This window comes from Piliocolobus tephrosceles, chromosome 1, assembly GCF_002776525.5.
Source record: "Piliocolobus tephrosceles isolate RC106 chromosome 1, ASM277652v3, whole genome shotgun sequence".
NCBI classification, from domain to species: domain Eukaryota; kingdom Metazoa; phylum Chordata; class Mammalia; order Primates; family Cercopithecidae; genus Piliocolobus; species Piliocolobus tephrosceles.
The window spans coordinates 33,153,932-33,174,212 of NC_045434.1; the positions used below are offsets into that span (position 1 = coordinate 33,153,932).

Genomic DNA, 20,281 nt, shown 5'->3' on the forward strand with positions numbered 1-20,281 from the left:
CTTCCTTCCTTCCTTCCTTCCTTCCTTCCTTCCTTCCTTCCTTCCTTTTTTCAGATGGAGCCTTACTTTGTTGCCCAGGCTGGAGTGCAGTGGTGCAATCTCAGCTCACTGCAACTTCTGACTCCCGGGTTCAAGCAATGCTCTGCCTCAGCCTCCTGAGTAGCTGGGATTACAGGTACCTGCCAGCACACCTGGCAAAGTTTTGTATTTTGTATTTTAGTAAAGACAGGTTTTCACCATCTTGGCCAGGCTGGTCTTGAACTCCTGACCTCATGATCTACATACTTTGGCCTCCCAAAGTGCTGGGATTATAGGCGTGAGCCACTGTGCCTGAACTGATTTGTTTCATTTTTTGTGTATTCACTCTATCTGCAAGTTTTGTACTTTTATATGTTTTCATGAATACATGCAGTTACTATCTTTTTGCTTCCAGAGGTAGTCTTGCCTTAAACATTTCTTGCAAGACTGATCTAGTGGTCATTAATTCTCCAAGTTTCTGCTTATCTGAGAAAGACTTTATTTCTCCTTCATTTCTAAGAATAGCTTTGCTGGGTATAATATTCTTAACTGGCAGATTTGTTTGTTTTTTTTCTTTTAGTACTTCAAATATTTCATTCCATTCTCTTCTGGCCTGTATGTTTTTTGCTGAGACATCTGCAATTGGGCTAATGGGTATTCCCTTATTTGTGACTTGGTATTATATTTTTCTCTAGCTATTTTTGTCTTTGACTTTTGGCAAAACTCAAATATGCCTTGGAGAGGACTTGTTTGGATTAAATATATTTGGAGAGTTTTGAGTTTATTGGATCTGAATGTCCACCCCTTTTCCAAGACATGAGAAGTTTTTCACTATTATTTCATTAAATAGGTTTCCTTCATCTTTTCTCTTCTCTTTCTGCAACTCCCATAATGCCAATATTTGTTCACTTACTGATGTTTCATACATTTTTGTAGGTTTTTTTTTCTTTCTTTAAAATATTTTTTTGTCTGCCTGAGTTATTCCAAAAGATCTGTCTTCAAGTCCAAAAATTCTTTCTTCTACTTGGTGTAATCTGTTGTTTAAGTTATTGATTGTACTCTTTGTTGTGTTATTCACTGAATTATCCAGCTCCAAAATATATGTTTGGTTCATTTTATGATATTTCTTTATTGAATTTCTCATTCAAATAATGAATTTTTAAATTTTGTCTAATCATCTATCTGTTTTCTCTTGTATCTCACTGAGTTTCCTTAAGATTATTATTTTGAATTGTTTTTGCTATTTTGTATATTTCCTTATAATTGAATTTTGTTACTGGAGAATTATTTTGTTCCTTTGGAGGTGTAATATTTCCTTGATTTTCTATGTTTGATGTGTTCTTACATTGATTTCTGTGTATCCAGTAGAATAGTCACCTTTTTCAATTTTATGAAATAGATTTATAGAAAGAGACTTCTTTTTTGTGTGTGTGTGTTTTGTTTTTATTTTTACATTTGTTTTAATTTATATCTTTGATAAAAATCATTCAAATGTTTTGCCTCAAATACAGTTCTATTTTTTGGCAGCAAATCCAGGTAGGATTATTTTTTATTAGATTTTCTTCAAAAAAAAAAAAAAAAGAAAGAAAGAAACAGGGATACATGTGCAGAATTTGCAGGTTTGTTACATAGATTATTTGTATGCCATGGTGGTTTACTGCACCTATTGACTCATCCTCTAAGTTCCCTTCCCTCAACCCCATACCCCAACAGGCCCTGGTGTATGTTGTTCCCCTCTCTGTGTCCATGTGTTCTCAATGGTCACCTCCCACGTATGAGTGAGAACATGTGGTGTTTGGTTTTCTGTTCGTGTGTTAGTTGGCTGAGGATGATGACTTCAAACTTCATCCATGGCTGTGCAAAAGACATGATCTCTTTCCTTTTTATGGCTGCATAGTATTTCATGGTGTATATGTACCACATTTTCTTTATCCAGTCTATCACTGATGGGCATTTGGGTCAGTTCCATGTCTTTGCTATTGTAAATAGTGCTGCAATAAATGTAAGTGTGCATGTGCCTTTATAGTAGAATGATTTATATTTTTTTGGGTCTATATCCAGTAATGTGATTGCTGGGTCAAATGGTATTTCTGGTTCTAGATCCTTGAGAAATCACCATGCTGTCTTCCACAGAGGTTGAATTAATTTGCATTCCTACCAACAGTGTAAAAGCTTTCCTGTTTCTCCACATCCTCACCAGCATCTATTGTTTCCTGATTTTTCAATAATCACCATTCCAACTGGGCTGTTTTTCAGACCTCAAGAACAGGCACACAGTCATTTGGTCAGTCTGAAGATGTGTCTGCCCAAGGTGGCCTGCCAAGCTGTTTTTCAGGACTTTGTTATGGGTGGCAGCATGTCCACCAGGGATAGAGTTGCACATAGTAGACAAATTATAAAAGATAGTTCAAGTCTCTTTATCTGTTTTTGGCATAAGCAGCAGATATCCTGAGCATTAAAAAAAAAAAAAAAAAAAAAAACACTCAAGTAATGGAAAGAAGCAGGATTACTACTTTACAGGGACCACATTCAAAACTTTTGTTTTCATGAAACAACTGTTTGTAACTCTATCTATGATGTTCAGTGCTTTATTACAATTTTTCATAGTTGCTTTGGAGGAATATATTCCAGTTTGAGAGACAACGTTTCTCCTTGAGTATAATTGACTCTATCAATTCCAAGTGCTGATAATTAATGACAGTAGAGAATTGGATGCAAGTGATGTTTGCTAAGACCCACAAGAGCATATTGCTCTGTAAGATACCCATGGTCTCTCGGTACAATTTTTGGAGTTGAGAGCAGGTATACAATTAACAGGATATCCTCCCTTAATTTACTTTTCTTTCTCTCAAAACTCAGATTAAATACAAGGTAAGGTGCTTGAACAGTTTTAAATTTAGTTAACATATATGATGGAAGCCAGTCGCAAGAAAGAGCTGAGAAAATATGGTCCAAATGTTTGGCTTCCACACTACCACTGTCTTTTGAGTTACATCATTTGATCTGATTTTTCTAATCCATGGGCTATCATGGTTCAGTTTAGTGTTGAGTAATTTCATAAATCATATTCATGTACTGGTCCCTCTGTTCTTTCCAAGAATGTGGCTTTGATGAATAAACAATAGTTATAACGTGTTTGTTTCTATCTCATGTACATCCAAAATTATAAAATCTCAATGTTGCACAAACTCAAGAGTTTCACCACGTATATTGTGTTGGCTTGGACTTCATTGGTTTTGTCAGTCTTTACTCTGCTAGACTGAGAAGAAGTCTCCCAAATGTGGGATTCTGTAATTTTTCCTTTGAAACAAAGTTCATCTTGCTTTTGCTTAATGAGATCAAGAAAGTAGGACTGAGGGTCCCTCCTGAGAGCATGTGGGGAGCTGTACAGGCTGCTCTATAAGCCCAATTTGTAGCGAAAGAATGAAGAAGAACAGACCTGGAATGGACACATTTTGTTCACAGGTACAGTTGGTCACTGGGTCTTCCAGTAGACATGTTGCGGCTGAAAACTCAGATAATAGGCAATATTTACCCCCTTTTAAATTACAAAAAATGATATTATCAGCAAAGCAGCCACATCTAACTTTGTAGTCAAAGGGAAAAGGAGACACTTGGCAGCTTGCAATTGCTTTCCTTTTTAGTCTTTACAGTAATGGAATCGACTCAAACTGGTTCATCAGAGAAACTTGTACACATCTGTTCCCAAATCCATGTTCAGTGACATCATGCTGGTAACTTAAAATTGGCCATTGTGGCAGTAATTTATATCACAGAAATTGGCAAATGTTGCAAATCAGGACTTGGATTTTTTTTAATCTTCAGAGGACTAGTTGTTAAATATTTACTAGCATACCACTGGTTTTATATCTAATTTATTATTTCCTTTGATAACACATCATGAAAGTCCTTCTCCTCATCATAGCTAATGTTTATTAATCACTTTATTTGAGCTGAACACTGTGCTATGATACTTCGCATGTGACATTTTATTTAATTCTCACAGCAACCTCATGTGGTCTAAGGTCTCAGCTTGTGGTTGAAGGATGCTGAAGATGCACAGATTTTATTTCTCAGGTAAAACCTTCAAATAAGGAAACCAGAGCTTAGCAAGGTGATATAACTTTTTTGTTGTTGTTGAGATGATACAGCATGTAAGTGGTAGATTGTAGAATATAATTTCTGGCTGGCTCATGCTTTTAACCACATGCCCTATGGTCTTTCCCGCATAGGGTTTGTAGAAAACTGTTCTGGGCTCAAAATAATGATATCTTGGTTCTAGTGCACTCTCTGCACCCAGTCTGACACCTGATCTCTCAAAGCCTCAGTGTCTGCATCTATAAAATAAGGCCAATGACAATAACTCTGCCTGCCTCAGAGGATGGTTTTACCACTTAAATAACAGTATACAAAAGATTTATTTGGAAAGCTCAAGGACTATATAAATGATAGATAACATTACAGGCTAAGTAAAAGTAAATAGAGTCACACACACACAGGCACACACACACACATATACACACACAAAATTCCAGTGTAGAAGATTTGGCTGAAGTGAGTAATTTATATAAAGGCAGGTTCTGAGGACTCTTGAAATGAATATTACTGGGTAAACTGGCAGGACGTTGAGCTTGGCGATGTCTGACCTTATCTCTTGGAATTCTTTGGCTTTGGCGCTCTCTAGCCTTCCCAGACAGTCTGACTGGTGATCAAGGTAGTCCTAATCTCGTGAGCAGATTTTTATGGTGGATACCTACTAGGAATCAAATTATTAACAAGACAGGTCAGTGTTGGGAAGTTGACATTTAATGGCTTTAGGGAGAATTTCTGCTGTGTTATGTCCATGTTTTAATAAAGAGGTCCTTTTGCTGCTCCCATAGCTATTTATACTTTCAGTAGTCAGCCTATTCCATTGTTACTCATTTCAGGTTTATTTTCTGCACTACATTGAACTTTCCATGATATCATATAATTATTTGATCACTATAGAATCTCCAGCACCAAGTACTGAGATTGGCAGATAGTATAGCTTTGTAAATATCTACCAAACTTGCACTTGCATGGGTGAGCTAACTTAGTCTGCTTCTGTGCACTTATTCATAACAGGTCCTATGAATCCTAACTACCTCGTTTATCCTACCTACCTCTCATTCCATTAGTTTGCTGAATTAACGAACAAGTATGTATCACTGCTGCATAGACACCTTGGACAAATCTAAGATTCCTGATCTAGTATAATTTTTAAACAAATGATTTAAAAGAATTTCAGATGATCTTTACATTTTCGTGTCTGATATAACTTACCATTGATATCAATCTTGCTAACTTTCCTTCACTGAATGAAAAATACTAAGGCTCTCAACTTCTGTCTTCTGCATTTCATTCTACTAAGCAGCAGTGAGGAACTTGATTTTTTTTGTAATATGGGATAAGCTCTCCATATGGCTTCAAAATAGTCTGTATTTGTGAAAGCTTCACATGTGACTCTGATTCACAACTAGAGTTGTTGGCATTGTATCAGAGAATTCTATTTGCTAAGTATGCCTTTTTGACTGGAAGGAGTGCAGGATAGTGCTTCAGCAACTATATACTCTATTTCCCTACAGATGAAGTACGAACAATGGTAACAAAGCAAGTAAAATGTAGTTATCTAAGCACCTAGTGAGATTTTTCATTTGCTGTTTGGACATCCTAAATTAGAGAGCAAATAATCATTACTTCGGTAATAATTCAAAACAATACCTCTACATACTGGCTACATCTCACAAGTAATATAGATGATCTTAGTGCTCTTGGCTATAAATCTTTTTGATATAATTGCTAACTTATATTAATCAGAACTAGACTAGTATAATCAGAGTGGTCCATCTTCTATTTAGTATTTCAGGAAGTCAGAAATATCATTTCAGATACACTATTAATAACTTTATACCTTTCTATGAGACAAATAAGAACGATTTTTTTTTGATAATAGACTAGAAGTTCTAAGGACAGCAAATTAAAATGTTTAAAATTGCAAGTAGATGCCTGGCAGATAATTATGTTAATTATCTGGTAACTTATATGACAAGTCTAACAATTTATATCTGAACTCATACATATACCTGTGTGTATGCATCAAATATAAAGTAACCTCCCCAGTACTTTCTCTTAAAGATCAGCAAATAGCTGATAGATTAGTAACTCCGTGGTTCTGATATTCAGTATTGCAGCCCATGTGATCATAGGTCAGATAGATAATTAAAACTACTTACTACTTATTAAAATAAGTGGACCAGGAGAAAATATGAATCAGGGAACTTAGTGTTAATCTCACTAGATTTGTTTGCTTTTTTAAAAATCCGCTCAATACAAGAGTTTGTAGAGGAGTATTCCTTATACTTCTTTAACAGATAGAGCCCAGTGTGAAAATAATAACAACTAAAACCCCGAAACCCAAATTGGAACACCCCATGAACTGTAGCTAGTCATCACTAGTAATTCAAAGTATAGTTGCTAGAATTACTGGGTTAGGGAGGAAATATTTTTGCTAAAAAGTACTTCTATTTTGTAAACCACAAGTTATTAATTTATGCTGAAGACAGATGAGAAGATATTCTATCACTTTTGGAAGTATAGCTACTTGTAAAGCACTTGCCTGCCATTAGAATAGGAAGCCTCCTGGCTTATAAATCTAGACTGTCTAAGAAGAATTATTGTTGGACTGGATTGCATAGGAGGCCAGGGAACAAATAAAAGTCTTATTTAACAAGCTTGAGGAGAAAGACTCTTGATATTTACCCAGGTATCTGATCAAAAGGCTAGTATATTTTTCCATCATTTATTCATTGGTGCAAGCAATATTTATTAAGCATTTCCTATGTGATGTACTGACTTCTTGTGATTTATTAGTAAAAGCTATTCCTGAGAGACTATGTACTAGAAGAGGTACTGAGGAAGAGATGGTGGGTAAACTGAAGATGGGTTACTAGGAACATTTAAGGCCTCCAAACTGCCTGAGTCCCATCTGCAATCATGCCACATCTGAAAGTTTGTGCCCCATCCTGCTGCCAACTTATTAATGATCTAACTATTTATGGGTGTTCTATCCTTTGTTTATTCAATTAGATTTAACAGCCCTGTGCCTGTTAAATGCCCTGTGCCTGCTCTGAGCAAGGCAGGTAGTGTATGATAGGACCTTTATTAATCTGGAAACGGTCTGCTTCTGTACTGTGGTGGGTGGTATTGGGTATAGAACAGTCATTCTACTAACTCAGTGACTAGATTTTTAGGCTAGGACCATGGGGCAGTGCCATATTGCTTTCTCTGGGGAACAGTTGTTCACTGTGGATGGGCATCCTTACCCATGAGAGGTGTTAGAGGGAATAGTGGGCTAGGAATGATGTCTGGGATGTTATCATCTTCTCTAAAAAAACTCCCTGATTAATCAACTCCTTGTTTTCTCCATGAGTATCATCTTTTTAATGTTCAGTAGAGAAATATCACCTTCCAGAGGGTAGGAGATGGCTGTCATTTGCAAAAAGTATGACTACTCTCATGGCTTCTGAGGAAATGGAAAAGAACTAGGATCATTGAGGAAAGGCATGGACTCAAAGCCAGTCAGCATGAAGCACATTTGTGATGGAGTGCTAGAGAATTCTTGCTATTTGCATTGAATATCTGCTTTCCAGCTTCAATTTTGGTTATGTAAACATACCAGAATGAGTTACCTTGGCTGGAATCTCAAATCATTCCTTTTGGGCATAGGATATGCCAGAACGGCCTGATACAGGGATATGAGCAGGCATCTCAGATGAGAAGTCTGTGTCACTTACTTTATTCCCCATTAAAAACCTGCATTCTTGTTATTTACATGGGCTTTCTTCTCCCTTTCTCCATTCCCCTTTGTATCTGGTATCTCTTCCCTGGATTCTTCCTTCTTTCCCAGGTGTGTTTGATAACTGCTCCCACACTGTCAGTGACAAAGGCTGGGCCCTGGGGATCCGCTCAGGGAAGGACAAGGGAAAGCGGGATGCTCGCTTCTTCTTCTCCCTCCGCACCGACCGCATGAAGAAAGCCACCATCTTGATTAGCCACAGTCGCTACCAACCAGGCACATGGACCCACGTGGCAGCCACCTACGATGGACGGCGCATGGCCCTGTATGTGCATGGCACTCAGGTGGCTAGCAGTCTAGATCAGTCTGGCCCCCTGAACAGCCCCTTCATGGCATCTTGCCGCTCTTTGCTCCTGGGGGGAGACAGCTCTGAGGATGGACGCTATTTCCGTGGACACCTGGGCACACTGGTTTTCTGGTCGACCGCCCTGCCACAAAACCATTTTCAACACAGTTCTCAGCATTCAAGCGGGGAGGAGGAAGCGACTGACTTGGTCCTGACAGCGAGCTTTGAGCCTCTGAACACAGAATGGGTTCCCTTTAGAGATGAGAAGTACCCACGACTTGAGGTTCTCCAGGGCTTTGAGCCAGAGCCTGAGATTCTGTCCCCTTTGCGGCCCCCACTCTGTGGGCAAACGGTTTGTGACAACGTGGAATTGATCTCCCGGTACAATGGATACTGGCCCCTTCGGGGAGAGAAAGTGATACGCTACCAAGTGGTGAACATCTGTGATGATGAGGGCCTAAACCCCATTGTGAGTGAGGAACAGATTCGTCTGCAGCACGAGGCACTGAATGAGGCCTTCAGCCGCTACAACATCAGCTGGCAGCTGAGCGTCCACCAGGTCCACAATTCCACCCTGCGACACCGGGTTGTGCTTGTGAACTGTGAGCCCAGCAAGATTGGCAATGACCATTGCGACCCCGAGTGTGAGCACCCACTCACAGGCTATGATGGGGGTGACTGCCGCCTGCAGGGCCGCTGCTACTCCTGGAACCGCAGGGATGGGCTCTGTCACGTGGAGTGTAACAACATGCTGAACGACTTTGACGACGGGGACTGCTGCGACCCCCAGGTGGCTGATGTGCGCAAGACCTGCTTTGACCCTGACTCACCCAAGAGGTAAGGGACTGGGGTTTGGGGTGTCCTACTTGTAGGGTGCATTTCTAACATCATTTTATCTGTTTGGTTTTGGAGACAAATGTGTTCACACAGTCCCTGAATACAACATTAATCCACCCCATCAGACAGTATTAAGCTTTTGTGAAGTGCTAGGTGTTCTGCTAGGTAATCAGGAACACAGATGACTGAGACAAGAGACAGCCCTCACAGAACTCACTATTTGTGGTGCAGAAAGCTGTGTACACAGTGTGAAGTGCACCCAAAGGTATATGCACCAGATACTTGGGGCACAGGAAAGCTGAACAACTTGCTCTACCAGAGGAGGCCAGGAAATCTTTGTGGAGAATGAACAAGGTATCCAGACATAGAAACCAGTCAATACTTATTACACGTGACAGTACTTCCTACAGTCTTAGGGTCTTGGCAAAGTAATACAGATCTGTGAAAAGGTCTTAGGTCTGTTTAGTCTAAGCAGTTCAACAGTTTCGTAAAGTTTCGTGTGACAGCTAGCCACTAGTCTCCTTTAGGTGGCTGAGATCTTTCACTGTTGCCCCATTAAATACCATTCTTCGTGCAGCATCCAGAAGGATCTTTTGAAAAAGGTAAGTTGGATACTGTCATTTCTCATCTTAAGATTTTTTCCTCCACTGCACTCAGAATAAAATCTGAATCCGCTACCTGACACATAGGCTCTTAATGCAGTCTGGGCCCTGTCTGCCTCTCCATCCCCACCCACATAGCACAGCCTCACTGACTTGATTCTGTTCCATTGAACAGATCAAGCTTTTTTCTGCCCTCAGGATTTTGCATTTGCTGTTCCATCTTCTTGGAATCCTCTTTTCCTTAATATTCCCTTGGTGGGCTCTCTCTTGTCATTCAAATGCCTACTTAGATGTTACCACCTGGGAGGCCTTTCCTAATCCCTCAGATTAAAGCAGCTATCAATTACTGTTACATCAACTCATTAAAATTTCCTGTTTAACACTTAGTACTTCTGATAATTTTTCTTTCACATTCATGTGTTTGTCTGTTTTTCCCCTATTTGGAATATCAGCTCCATGAGATCAGGGCCCTTATCTATTCTGTTAACCACTATATTCCCAAGGCCTAGAATAGCAGCTAACATTTAGTTGTTTAAGTTGATGAATAAATGGATCTGATGTGTCTCTTGTTCTGAGACAGAAGCCATAAGAAGTTTCTCATTTGATGGCCGATGCAGGGGTTGGACATAATAGAGGAGGGTAAGAAAGTAGTAGGTAGCTAGTGAACTTGTTAATATGTGTTTGTGGACAAGGTATCCCCAGTACACAACTGGTGCCTTTGTTCAAATTATGAAAAGGCTTACCTGATCTAGGGTACAGGGCTGGTAGGAGGTAGGGGAACAGGATCTCAGCTCCCACCCAATGTCTTGATGGCTACTTTTGTGTTGGACACCATTTGTACAAGTAGTTCCTGGTACCCTTGTGTGTGGGAAGTCCTCTTGGTATGAGTTACCACTAATAGAGTGGCCTGTACTTCAAGCATGTGGTGTAAAAGACCGAGTATACGATTTGGAATCAAGGGACACAGTTAAATTTTGGAGTCCTCACTACTTAACTAGGTTTGCAAGTTACACAAGTCACTTTTGGAAACTCAGAAGTCTTCTTTATGAAGTAAGGATGATTGCAGTAATACCTTGCATTATCAGTATTTTCAGGTTATTTTGTGAATCAAATGAAATAAAGTATAGGAAAGTAGCTCTAAAGTTTTCAATGTACACAAATAGTTCTAAAATAACATTAGTTCTTATTATTAAGGCTGACAGATAGGAAGTGTTATTTACACAGTGATGCAAAGATAACTAATCAAATTATCAGAACTATTTGTATCATAAAATTCTGTTTAGAACAATGAGAACACATGGACACAGGGAGGGGAACATCACACACTGGGGCCTGTCAGGGAGTGGTGGGGCTAGGGGATGGATAGCATTAGGAGAAATACCTAATGTAGATGACGGGTTGATGGGCGCAGCAAACCACTATGACACGTGTATACCTATGTAACAAACCTGCATGTTCTGCATGTGTATCCCAGAACTTAAAGTATAATTTAAAAAAAGAAGAAGAAAAGAAAATTATGTTTGGGTTTGGTTTTTAGATTTTGGTAACCTCAAGCAGAAGCTAAATCTCACTAACAGCAGTGATTAGCAACACTTGGTATCCCCCGGAGAAATGAGAAAGTCTGGTCTCCTAGTTTATAGTAATGACCTACTGCCCTGTTTGAGAGAGCTGTCTTTCAAGGTACCCAGGTATTGTTCTCCTCAGAATTTCCCTTTATTTCTCTAAATTCCTGTCACACTGCCCTTATCTGGGTGTTTATAACTTACCTCACTGCCTGCAGAAGAGGAACTCACTCCTTCTGTTTATAGACCCAGTAGTGTTTTGAACCTTTATTCATAAGTGACTCTTTTAGCCCCACATATAAAACCTGCTTTGTGGAATACAAAGGAAATATTTATACTTTTTGATAGTTAAAAATACTAACTCAAAGTGAAAAGTATTCATGGTTTAAAATATCAAATTATACCAAAAGACAGAAGGAAGAAAAACAGTCACCTGCCTAACTCTTCCCCATCCTTCTCCACACTCTGTCCTTGCTTTGCACAGGTTACTATATTTATTTGTTTTCATCTTTTTTTTTCCGGTAGTTTCCTGCACACCTCCGGATATTATATTTATATTGCTTGGTTATCAATTTTAAACATTATCCATTGATTTCTTAAGATAGAGACGGGACTAACTCCCTTACATTATCTCCTTCCTTGTCCTTGCATCCTTCCATATAATTACTTTACTATTTTTGTTGAATCAATTGTATGTATTATAGTATTATGACTGTGAAATGTTATTTGTTGCAGAACAAAGTACTATTCTATTATTATATTTCTTTTCTTGCACAGCTTCTTCCTATTCCCAGCCCAACCCCTTGAGTCTCTATTTATTTCCTTCCTTCCTTCCTTCCTTCCTTCCTTCCTTCCTTCCTTCCTTCCTTCCTTCCTTCCTTCATTCTTTCCTTCCTTCCTTCTTTCCTTCCTTCTTTTATTCTTTCTTGATATTCTCGATTACTTTCAAAGGCTTTATTTTACTGGCTAATTTGTAGAATAAATTTATAAAAATGTTCCCCTCCTCTGAACTGTTCTAACACTAAGTAAAACTCTTCTTCTTTACCTTTCAAAAAATGTTTTTTACACTCCTCTAGAGCTCTCCCTTCTAGTTAGTTCTATTCTCTCCTTCCAATCTTGGCCAGTTATCTTTAGGTCTGCTGCACAGTTGTCATCCTGGGACTTCTCTTCAATGTGTTTTTTTGGGGGATAGAGCCACTGTGTCCTGAATTACATGAATATCTCTTAATTTACTACCTTATTTTACTGGAAAGCATCCTCAAGTAAATTTGTAAGAAAAGATGTTTTAGGTAATCTTTTCTGAAAATGCACTTCTCAGAATGTTTTTGTTCTACCTTCATACAAAACTGATAGTTTGACTTGGTATAAAATTTTGAATTGAAAAACAGTTTATCTCAAACTTACGAAGAAGTTCATTAATTACTTCTAGCTTCTGTTCTGATAATTGTGTGTACTTTTATAGGTGTGTGAGTATATATATACACACACATATATATTTATATATTCTTTTAGAATCTTATCCTTAGCCTTGTTACTCTAGGAATTTGTAAGATTATTTTTTAGGGATTGACTTTTATTGTTCTTTTGTTGAACACTGTTCCGTTTGGACACTTATGCCCCTTGTCTCTGGAAAAATCTCTTAAATTGTTACTTTGATATTTCTTCATTCAGTTTTCTCTATTCTCTTTGTTACCCCTGATACTCCTGGGGATGAATCTACTGAACTCACTCTTTGTCTCTCTTCTCTCCTACGTTCTCTGTTAGTTTGTTCTACTTTTTTTTTTTTTTTGAGATTTCTTTGAGCCTTTCAACGCTTTTATTTACTTTTATATTTTAACAATCATACTTTTAACACCTTCTTATTCTTTGACTATTTTTAATATAATCTTAAAAAAAATTTAAGACAAACATTTTCAAAGATAAAAATGTGATTCATTTGGAAATTTTCTTGTGTGTGTTATACTGATACCTCTGAAGTCAATTTTTCTTTTCTATTATATTTTAGATTAATGACTATCCTTTATGCTGATGATTTTCCTTAAATGTCTAATGCTTATTCACAGTAGAAACCACACTTTTAAATCTCTACCTATGATGATCGGAGAAAGAATAATTACCTATGAATTTACTCTTTTGAAAAAAGAAATTTGAAGGCAGAAACATAGTGGAGGAGAGAGGTTTTCTTTCTTCTCAGCTCTCTTATACTTATTTCATATGTAGGTCTTTTCTGCCTTCCCTATCCTATTTTTTGTGCTGAATTTTTATTATAAAAATATTAATTTTTTATGACTCTTGGCAAGCGCAATATTTTGAAAAATCATTATTTTTCAAGCTTCTATGATGTGCCAGGCATGGCAGAGGGACACATGTAAAGACTATGGAAATGGTAAGGGCTAACAATTTAGAGGAGAAGGTCAGCAATTTGATCTAAATTCTCTGGGTTTAAATCCAGGCTGAGGCATTAAAAGCAGAACATGGGGAATGGCTTTTCTTTGCCATGGCTTAGATTGTTTGAAAGGACTTTTGATTCATAGAGATACAGATCTTTTGGTTTCCATAAGGTCCTGTGACTTGGTGGAGTTAGTCTCTGAACTAGATTACCTTTGTAGAGCCTGCCTATTATTACAGTTAAATCACAGATCTCAAGCTCACAATTCCATTATACTGTTACTCTGAAGGGACTCAATTTTGACAAATGCTTCGCCAGGCATCTATTAAGCGGAGTGCTCCAGGCACAGAGTCTTTCCACTCACAGTGGAAGCAGCAGAAGCTCACAGTTTAGGGTCGGGGGAGAGTAGTAGAAAGTGGGGGACAGACCTACAAATAGATCACTAACATTTGAGTGCAAGGATTGATGTATGAACAACTCTCCTCACTTCCCAAATCCTGTTCAGTCTTCCTGCTGTGGTTCCAATGTGTCTCCCAAGCTTAAGAAAATGTGGCACATATATACCATGGAATACTATGCAGCCATAAAAAAGATGAGTTCTTGTCCTTTGTAGGGACATGGATGAAGCTGGAAACCATTATTCTGAGCAAACTATCACAAGGACAGAAAACCAAACACCGCATGTTCTCACTCATAGGTGGGAATTGAACAATGAGAACATTTGGACACAGGGTGGGGAACATCACACACCGGGGCCTGTCATGGGGTGGGAAGCGGGTGGGATAGTATTAGGAGATGTACCTAATGTAAATGACCAGTTAATGGGTGCAGCACACCAACATAACACATGTATACATATGTAACAAATCTGCACGTTGTGCACATGTACCCTGGAACTTAAAGTATAATAAATTAAAAAAAAAAAAAAGAAATTTAATCCTTAAAGCAACAGTGTTGAGAGGTGAAAATGTTAAGAGATGGTTATGTCACGAGAGCTCTGCCCTCATTAATGGATTCATGCTGTTATCACAGGAGTGAGTTTCTGATAAAAGGATGAGTTTGCTACCCCTCTCTCGTGCCTGCTTTCTTGCACTTCTGTTTTCTGCCATGGGATGATGAAGCAAAAGGACCTTCACTAGATGCAGGCCCCTCAACCTTGGACTTTACAGCCTTCAGAACTGTAGGAAATTAATCTGTCTTTTTCATAAATTACCCATTCTCATGTATTCTGCTATGGCAGCACAAAACAAACCAAGATGCATTCCCAGCAACCCCAGCAAGAAACCACAAATCTAGCCCAAAGTAGTTCCTCTCCCAAATGCTCTGAGAGGAGAGAAAGCCTGATAAATTCAGCATCAAACATCTGTAACCCAGATGGGCCTATCAAAGGGAGAGTACTTATCAGGCTCCGGACTGGTCAGGAGGAGATATGAATTATAGATACATTACCCAGCCAATTGAACAGACTTACCAAGATAAAGGAACTTGGAACTAGGCAGGGCTACATAAGCCAGATGTCTATTTCTACATAGTAGCTGCCCTGAGAGATGATCTGCAAGAATTAAGGGAAGGAAGGGTGTTGAGTGTCCACTTCAGTAAAATCACAAATGTCATTGTCTATTCCCTATGGTGCATACTAGGGAGCCGAGCCCAAAGGAATTTCTGTACCCTCAGGGGAACCTGTCTTCCCTGACCTTTGCAGGCTTCAACTTCTTTTTGGTTATTAGTTGTTTCTGTCACATTTCTCCCTAAAATTATGTCTCAGAGTTACAGTTCTTTGCTGCTGCACCTACTTTCCATCCCATGCTTTCTCTCCTTTTCACAATAGAGTTGAGCAAGTATTTCACTAAATCTGAAACTCTGCTTGTCTCTCTTTTTTGGTTTCTATATCTCAGATCTCATAATATTGCTATAATGTGAAGAAAAGTCTCCAAATAAAAACAAATAGTTGAACAAGGATCAATCATTTAGTGTCTGACCATGCTCTGAAGCAGACAATGGGGATACTGTATATTTGTTTTCTGTATATTTGTTTCTGAAGCCTGTGATGGACTAACATCTCTATATGTTAGCAACTCATTGTCTCTTCTTTGCCTCATTCCCTGAGGTTTCACTGGGGAATTCGAGGGCAGAGGACCCTTATACATAACAATACTTGCCCATGGCATACTTCCCTCTAAAGAGGTCCTCAAGAGGGTGGCTGGGAATTGTTCTGGGGGATATGGCAGAGAGTGGTGTCTGCAGGTATACACTAGAAAGGGTGTATCTTGGGATAGGAAGGCAGAGGCACATGGCATCAAAGGGAACAGGTGGAGAAGTTGGTGCTGCACAGACCTGGATGCCTTGGATTAGCTGTGCTTTGCTCACTCACACTCGGAGGCTGTTGAGCCAAAGGCATGGTCAGGCTGGGCTCTTGCAGTGGCTGGACTGTTAAACATCAGCCAGGCTTCATTATAGGTTTCTTTTGAAGTTGAGATTCAAAGGTCCCTGAAGCCAAAAAAAACACACGCAGGGAAAATAAGCATAAGGGGTAGAAGAGGGCAGGAAGAAAAGAAATGGAGGAGAAATTTTAAAACTAAACAGCAAAAACCTGCTAGTTCCCTCACTTCAAAATTCACAGGCAGTGTGAACTCTAGAGTGAGTGTCAACTTCTCATGGTCACGTCAACTGGCAATGGGAATAGAAGGAAAGAAATAAGAGGAGGTTCCGTAGATAAGCACAGTAAGTTTACCTACAAATAGAAATGTCTCTTATTTACTACAAGCCAGTTTCTCCACAGTTCCAATAGGCACCGTATTATGGAACAAATGAAATCCACAGTTTTTCTGTTCACCTGACTTAGTGGCCTTTCCTCCTGAGGTGAGTGGGGGGTTGGGGCAGGGTGGATGCTTTTCTCCTTTCCATAGTTTATTTCCTAGCCAAATAGACAGACTGGTGAGTGAGCCATGTAGTCTGTCTGGGTTAAAAATATTTCCTCTTAGAAATTTTTCAGGAGAGACCCCAGTCTCCAACTACACTCAGTTATTCAAAATACTTCGGCTTTTTCCTAGGAGTTGGGGTGCTAGCCCTGGTGCCTTGGCCAGATGCCAGTCTGTCTCAGATGATTTCACTTAGAGGTTCCTTCCTAGAATTTAAGCCTAAGAGTTTGAAAGACAGCTGCACGCTTACACATTTTCTTTCTTTTTCTGTTTTCTTGGACTCTTATTTGTAATGACTTCAGTGACTGGTTATAAATGAAATCTTGTTGGTAGGTCTTCCCCTAACGAGGCCCTCATTCCCTTGATGTCAGAGTTGTAGAGTGCGTAGCGGGTGGCACATGTAGTTAGCGTGGCCGTCAGGGGTTTTTCTGAGGTTCCGTCAGAGCACTAGCCTCTAGAGGAAGCTCCTGATCTATTATTAATTTCGACTCCAAGGTTTCTCTCACTTCCTACCCAGAACACTGTCCAATGGTTGTGGATCTGATTTCCAGAGCCAAACACTTAAGCAACTACTACTTATCCTTCAAGTCTCAGCTAGGATATCCCTTCCTCCTTCTTGGAGCATTCTGTTGTCCTCAAATACAAATTAGCTACCTCATTTGTATCACTTCTCATCCCCCTATAGCCACCACCGTAATCCAGGTCCCCATCTTTGCTCACCTGGATTATTGCAATAGTCTTTTAACTGGTATCCCGCTTTTGCCCTTGCACTGTTGCGTCGAGTCTATTTTTAGCACAACAGTCAGAGTAATCCTATCACGGTATAACTCAGATCAAGTCATTCCTCTCCCCCTAATTCTCCAGCAGTTTACCAGCTTATTCAGAGTCAAAGCCAACAGCATGACTGATCTATAGGGTCATATAGCATCAGTTATTTCTGTGGCCTCACCTCTTACCATGCTCCTTATTGCACTCCAGCCACACTGGCCTTCTGACTTGCCAGACATACTCCTACTGTGTGACCTTTTCAGTAGCTTTTCACTTTTCTGGAATATTCTTCCTCCAGATTTCTACATGGCTAACTTTCCCACTTTCTTCTGGTCTTTTTTCAAAGTTGCTTTCTAGGTGAGGCCTTCCCTGGAGACCTCATGTAAAATTGTACACACTGTCTTGGCTCTTTATGAATTCTTCCCCTGCTTTATTATTCTTTTTAGAATTTATCACAAATATGCTATTTTGTTTATTTTGCTTATTATTCATTTTCTCCACTAGAATGTAAATTCTACCAGGGAAGGGGTTTTTATACGTTTGGCTGACTATTATACTCTAACACCTACAACAGCAAAAGGAACGGACTAAGTATTCAATAAATAATTGTTAAAGAAAGCAATGTTCTTACTCTAGTACAGTGGTTGGCAAACTATGGACCATGGAACAAATCTGGCTTATCACGTGTTTTTGTAAAAAAAATTATTTTGGAATACAGTTACACTCACTTGTTTACATATTGTCTATGGCTGCTTTCATGTGGCAGAGTTGTGCAGTTAAAACAAAGACCACGTGGCCCACAAAGCCTAAAATATTTACTATCTGGCCCTTTATGAAAAAAATGGCCAACCCCTCCTTAAATACATATTTATTATACCATACTGTAACTTCCCATTCCTGTCTATCTCTTGCACAAGACTTTAGTTTCTTTGTTCATAGTTCTTGGAACACATTTGATATTTTAAAAATGAATTAGTGTACATATATAAATATATATCTATATATAGATGGAAAACCAGTGACATGGGGAAATGACAATGTAGCACAAGGGTTTTAGGAGGGTAAAAATCTGTAGGCAGAGTATACTACTATGTATGGGAAAAGAAGTGTATTCAGAATCTACACTCTAGTCAACTTCTCTACTGGTCTCATCACTGTGGTAGCACTGCCCCATTTAGATCTAGTGAGTAAAATAACTGACAATACTCATGGAAGCGTGAACATGTTAGCTAAGGAGGGAATGGCTTTAAGCCATTTTCTTCATTACTCATTATTTGAGTAGCTGGGCCCCCAGAAGGCTCCAAAAATCTGAAATATGGAATAAATTTTGATGAGCATAATAATAGCTACAATAGCCAGGAAGTATTTATAACATGAATCCTCTTTACCTAGGGAGCCAGTGAATGAGAGAAAGACCAGACTCCAATAAAGGAATACAAGATCTCTTGGACATGATGTTACAGATTAGGCAAGATCCTTATCAAGCATTTTAGTTAGGATTTTGCAATTGTAAGGAACAGACCTACTCATGTTAACTGCAGAAAATGGATTTATTGTAAAATTACATATGGGCTGGAAGTGGAGCTAGAGAGTTGCAGAGACTGTGGCAGTCAGGAGCTCCATCTCTCTCAAAGCCTACATATTTCTCTACGTCTTAGTTAATTCGCACCATCATGTCTCATTAGCAATCTGCTAGATTACTCATAGTTTTTGCTCCCTTATAGCTTTAGTTTAAACCATTGCTTCAGCTTGCTCTGGCTCATAATTTATCTCATAGAATTTTTCCCTTCAGATTTTTATCCTATTGCTAGTTGCCACAGTTTCTCACAGTACCTTGGTTCAAATTCTGAAGATAGTCAATGTCAACTGGCCTAACTCATCTTTACATGTTAGTTCAGAAGTCATAGGTTTCTGGCCAGCCTTGGGTTTAAGAAACTGTGGCCAAAAGAGCAGGATAGCTGGAGGGCTCCTCAGGGTTCCAGGTCTGCAACCCTCTCTCAGCTGATGTCGACTCTGCTCGGAGTAGAATGAGCTCTTTTTTTTTTTTTTTTTTTTGAGAGGGAATCTGGGTTTTTCCCCTTTTTGCCGCGGTGGGTGGCAATCTCGGCTCACTGCAAGCTCCGCCTTCCGGGTTCACGCCATTCTCCTGCCTCAGCCTCCCGAGTAGCTGGGACTACAGGTGCCTGCCACCACACCTGGCTAATTTTTTGTATTTTTAGTAGAGACGGGGTTTCACCGTGTTAGCCAGGATGGTCTCGATCTCCTGATCTCGTGATCCACCCACCTCGGCCTCCCAAAGTGCTAGGATTACAGGCGTGAGCCACTGTGCCCGGCCGAATGAGCTGGTTTTTCATCTTTACTTCTCGAGGATGAAACTTTTGGCATGTTTAATTTCTGATAATGTGCTTTTCTTTAGACCTTAGACCCTGGTATTCTTGGTAATGTAACTCCCGCTGAATTTTAATGCTAATTTTAGTCTTGGAATTGCATAGTTTAGATTTCAAACCCTAATATGCTAGGATATCCAAGTAAAGTACCTGGTTCATAGTAAAATTATATATAATATTATATATATATAAATATATATACACACATATATATAAAATACCAATAAAACAAAGCATTTTGCATGGATTATTTTATTTAATGCTCATCATAGCTCCAAAAAGTAAATATTTGGATTATATGTATTTTATACTTAAATTTAGATAGTCAAATAACTATTATTATGCAGTAGCAGACAGAAGTTAAACTCTGACTTCAGAGCCTGTTTTTCCAACTGCCATTCTATATTGTTTGTTAAGTATAAGTCTTACACACCAGCAAAATGTTTAGTTTATAGTGGATAAAAACTAAATATTTGTTGATTTTAATTATGTAATGATTATTTCAGAGACTACATTCTTGAAGAATGAGGGGAAGGAAAGGATAACTACTATGGGCTTAGGGATTATGAAATACTTTATAGAAGAGCCTGCCTTTCTTTCTTTCTTTCTTTCTTTCTTTCTTTCTTTCTTTCTTTCTT

The 20,281-nt window shown here is 38.9% G+C and overlaps 1 protein-coding gene across 2 annotated transcripts in view; it reads left to right on the plus strand.

The window, feature by feature from the left end:
* The window catches only part of PAPPA2 (pappalysin 2), a 400,048-nt gene that overhangs the window by 131,812 nt on the left and 247,955 nt on the right, over positions 1–20,281 (plus strand). For both annotated transcript variants that reach the window (XR_003306912.1, XM_026448236.1), the window contains exon 3: positions 7,946–9,017. Coding sequence is in view for 1 of the 2 variants with exons in the window: in XM_026448236.1 (XP_026304021.1) it covers positions 7,946–9,017 (1,072 nt within the window). In the remaining variant the exon portion in view is untranslated. The remainder of the gene's footprint in view (positions 1–7,945; positions 9,018–20,281) is intronic.